This window comes from Lactuca saligna, chromosome 4 (assembly GCF_052625555.1).
Source record: "Lactuca saligna cultivar CGN05327 chromosome 4, ASM5262555v1, whole genome shotgun sequence".
NCBI classification, from domain to species: domain Eukaryota; kingdom Viridiplantae; phylum Streptophyta; class Magnoliopsida; order Asterales; family Asteraceae; genus Lactuca; species Lactuca saligna.
In genome coordinates, this window is record NC_136420.1 from 43702089 (window position 1) to 43705356 (window position 3268).

General features: G+C 29.2%; 1 protein-coding gene across 2 annotated transcripts; it reads right to left on the reverse strand.

Moving 5' to 3' along the window:
• Window positions 1-400: 400 nt before the first annotated feature.
• LOC145041729 ((+)-neomenthol dehydrogenase-like) lies at window positions 401-3209 on the reverse strand. Of its 2 annotated transcripts, none has more exons than XM_078989889.1 (5): window positions 3103-3209; window positions 2669-2921; window positions 2515-2583; window positions 2145-2321; window positions 401-1149 (listed from the first exon to the last, which is right to left on the reverse strand). In XM_078989889.1, the coding sequence occupies exons 1-5, from the start codon at window positions 3144-3146 to the stop codon at window positions 772-774; spliced, it is 921 nt and encodes a 306-aa protein (XP_078846015.1). In that variant the 5' UTR covers window positions 3147-3209; the 3' UTR covers window positions 401-771. The 2 variants fall into 2 exon arrangements, with proteins under 2 accessions (XP_078846015.1, XP_078846016.1); XM_078989890.1 differs by having other exon boundaries at window positions 3066-3171.
• Window positions 3210-3268: the final 59 nt, after the last annotated feature.

Below are 3268 nucleotides of genomic sequence, written 5' to 3' on the forward strand. Positions count from 1 at the left end.
TTGAATATGAAACCAAAATTAACAAAATTATAGTAAAAATTATGTACAAACTATAAAATACACTCCGGAGAAAACATCATGTCAATCCGACTTTAAACGAAAGTTAAAAACATTTTCACATAATACAAAGTACAAAAACAAATAATTGAAAAGTTGAAAATTTTTAGTTTTGATATCCTGACTTCGGAGAACTATAAATCATTGCATGTTAAACCAAAAATGACAAAATTATAGTCTAAAATCATGTATAAACTGTAAACTATAAGTTGCAAAAAAAACCACATGTCAATCCGATTTCAAACGAATTAGATATGCATGTTTTAAAACTTTCACCGAATACAAAAAAGCTGAAAAATTAAAAACTTTCAGCTTTGATATATCGACTTTGGGGGACTGTAAGTCAATAAATATAAGACTAAAAATGACAAATTTATAGTCTAAAATCATGTACAAACTCTAAACTACATGTTGAAAAAAACCGTATGTCAATCGGAGTTGAAACAAATGAGATATGCATCTTTTAAACGTTTCACAAAAAACTGATTCCGGCCCTAAAATGTGGTTCCGGTTTTTAAACCCGGTTTACCCGGACCCGATGGACCCAAACCTGGATTACCCGGAACCCGGATATATAAAGCCAATTTTTGAACCCGGAACCGGAATCGGTTCTATATATTCCGGTTCTAACGGTACGAGTTCCGGTCCGATTCCGGTTTCGGTTCTGGTTTTCCGGTTCTAAATACCATCCCTTGTACAAACCATGGTTTTCAACTAAAATGACGATATGTCATCTCTATAGAAGAAAAGACCAGAATGCCCATCCATGGGCAGTAACACAAGCCTCGTGATACTTTGTGCACCCTCTTCAACATTCAAGTATCCTGAAAAGTAATTTATACTTGTTTTCACGTATCCTGGGCAAACAGAATTTATGATAATGCTTGGATGCTTCTTTGCCAATAATCTTGTGTATGCGTTGATGGCTGCTTTTGATATTGTGTATGCCGATAAGAATGTAGGCCACGTCTTCGTTTCTAATGAATTCTCTTTTAAATCTTTAAGAAAAATTTCAAGAATCTTGTCGATTCGATCTTCACTGAGAGCTTTGATGTCGTTTAAGATGTTACTAGCCCACTCGTTGATTACAAACTGCAAAACAACAGATAATTTTAGTAATTTGATCAAAAATTATGTTACATGGATAAGTCTATATATATATATATATATATATATATATATATATATATATATATATATATATATATATATATATATATATATATATATATATATATATATATATATATGGGAGAATTTCATATATGCCCTTCTTAAACCTCAAAATATCATATTTACCCTGCTTAATTTCTTAATATCATATTTATCCTTCATAAACCTTCAAAATATCATATTTGCCCAAATCCTTTTTTATAATGTTTTTAATATTTTATAATCACTTTTTATAACTTAAAATTACTATAATAATTAAAATATTTAGCGATATTATCCTTACGTCTATGATAATGGAATGTGAACTTGTAAATTGTTGGAATGTTGTCTTCTTGACAAACAAAAATATTCATTTTCAACCTTCTCTATGGAATGTATATTTTGATTGTTTAGTTTTTTTGTTGATTATGTTATAGATGAAGAATATTTTAGATATTATCATTGATATTTTGATGTTTAAAAAGTGCATATACGATATTTTGATATTTAAGAAGGGTATATATATATGATATTATGATGTTTAAAAAGGACATATATGATATTTTGAAAATTTATGAATGGTAAATATGATATTTAGAAATTTTATAAATGTTAAATATGATATTTAGAAATTAAGTTGGGTAAATATGATATTTTGATGTTTAAGAAGGGCATATATGAAATTTTCCATATATATATATATATATATATATATATATATATATATATATATATATATATATATATATATATATATATTTTAAATTTTACTATTAGCACTTTAGACTTTAGTAGTACTTATATGGTATGCTTAATATTCAACCATCTTTTAGTATATTCATGGTAAAAACGTTATTTGACAAGTTTGTGTTATGAAATCAATGTTAAAGTTAAGATGCACCAAGGACAAATTATTAGATAATTTAGGTTTTCACCTTCAATTTTCCAGAACTAGATGAAACATTAACAATTCTTGGAGATTCAGACAACAAGAGAAGAGGCATGAAAGCTTCAACCATCCTCTTTGCTCCATAATAATTTGTTTGAATGCATTCTTCTCCTAAATTATATGGTTGTGTTGAAACTTCCTCCCATTTGATATGTCCTGGCTCCTGTAAAAATCGAATTATGAGGATATGGTACCATGTATAAAGGACGATCACAACCCATGATGGAAATCTTAATCAAGAATCGTAAGGGGTGATGCCTTGATGGGAATCAACTTATTTCAATAAACTGATTTGAAGAAATTCAAGAGATTAAAGTTTATAGTATCAATAAATACTTTAACATCTAAATACATACCTTGCCATTTATTGAAGCTTCTAATGCACGGGCGTCTACACTCACTCCTAAAACTGCGGCATTATTCACCTGTGATTTTTTTTTTTTTTTTAATTCTCTATAAAAGCACTTGATAACTATTCTATGTTAAAAAAGAACTAAAATTAAATCATACTAAAATATCAAGCTTCCAATATTTGGCTTTCATAAATTCAACAAGAGAAGAGATGCTAGTTGGATCCAACACATCAAGTTGATGAAAAACTATATTATCATTTTGAAAAGGGGCATGATCTTTAAGACTTTCCATTGCTTTTTTGCCTTTGTTTTCATCTCTAGCAGTTAGCACAACTCGAACCCCTTTGGAAGCCAGTTGCTTGCATAATTCTAAGCCTATTCCCTTGTTTGATCCTGTAACTATTGCATACCTTCAAAACTCAAGATAAAAATAGAAAACCAAATGAAAACGATTAGCACCAAATAAAACACCATCAGATGTTCAATTATAAAAGTTTATTTTATTTTTAGGACAACTAACGCACACTCATCTAATCTTAATCCTAAATCTAAACCTTTTGAATAAATAGAGAATAAGCATGGCTCAAATACATTTCTGTGGCATGGAAGTCTGAGTCTTTTTCTCCGGTTGACATTGTTGAAACTCGAGATTCCTCTTGGCCCTTGGGTGGGGTGAGGATAATTTGATTAAAGACAATGAGAATCACTTGTAGGAATTCCAAATGAAACATGACAAGAGATCTTTAAAATATATGTT

Bases quoted from the DNA above. Each gene is read 5' to 3' on its own strand.
- LOC145041729 (XM_078989889.1), bottom strand. From the start codon at position 3,146: ATGTCAACCGGAGAAAAAGACTCAGACTTCCATGCCACAGAAAT. The intron at 2,322-2,514 runs GTATGTATTTAG...CGATTTTTACAG, and splicing joins AAGCTTCAATAAATGGCAAG to GAGCCAGGACATATCAAATG. The intron at 1,150-2,144 runs GTGAAAACCTAA...GTTGTTTTGCAG, and splicing joins CTAGTTCTGGAAAATTGAAG to TTTGTAATCAACGAGTGGGC.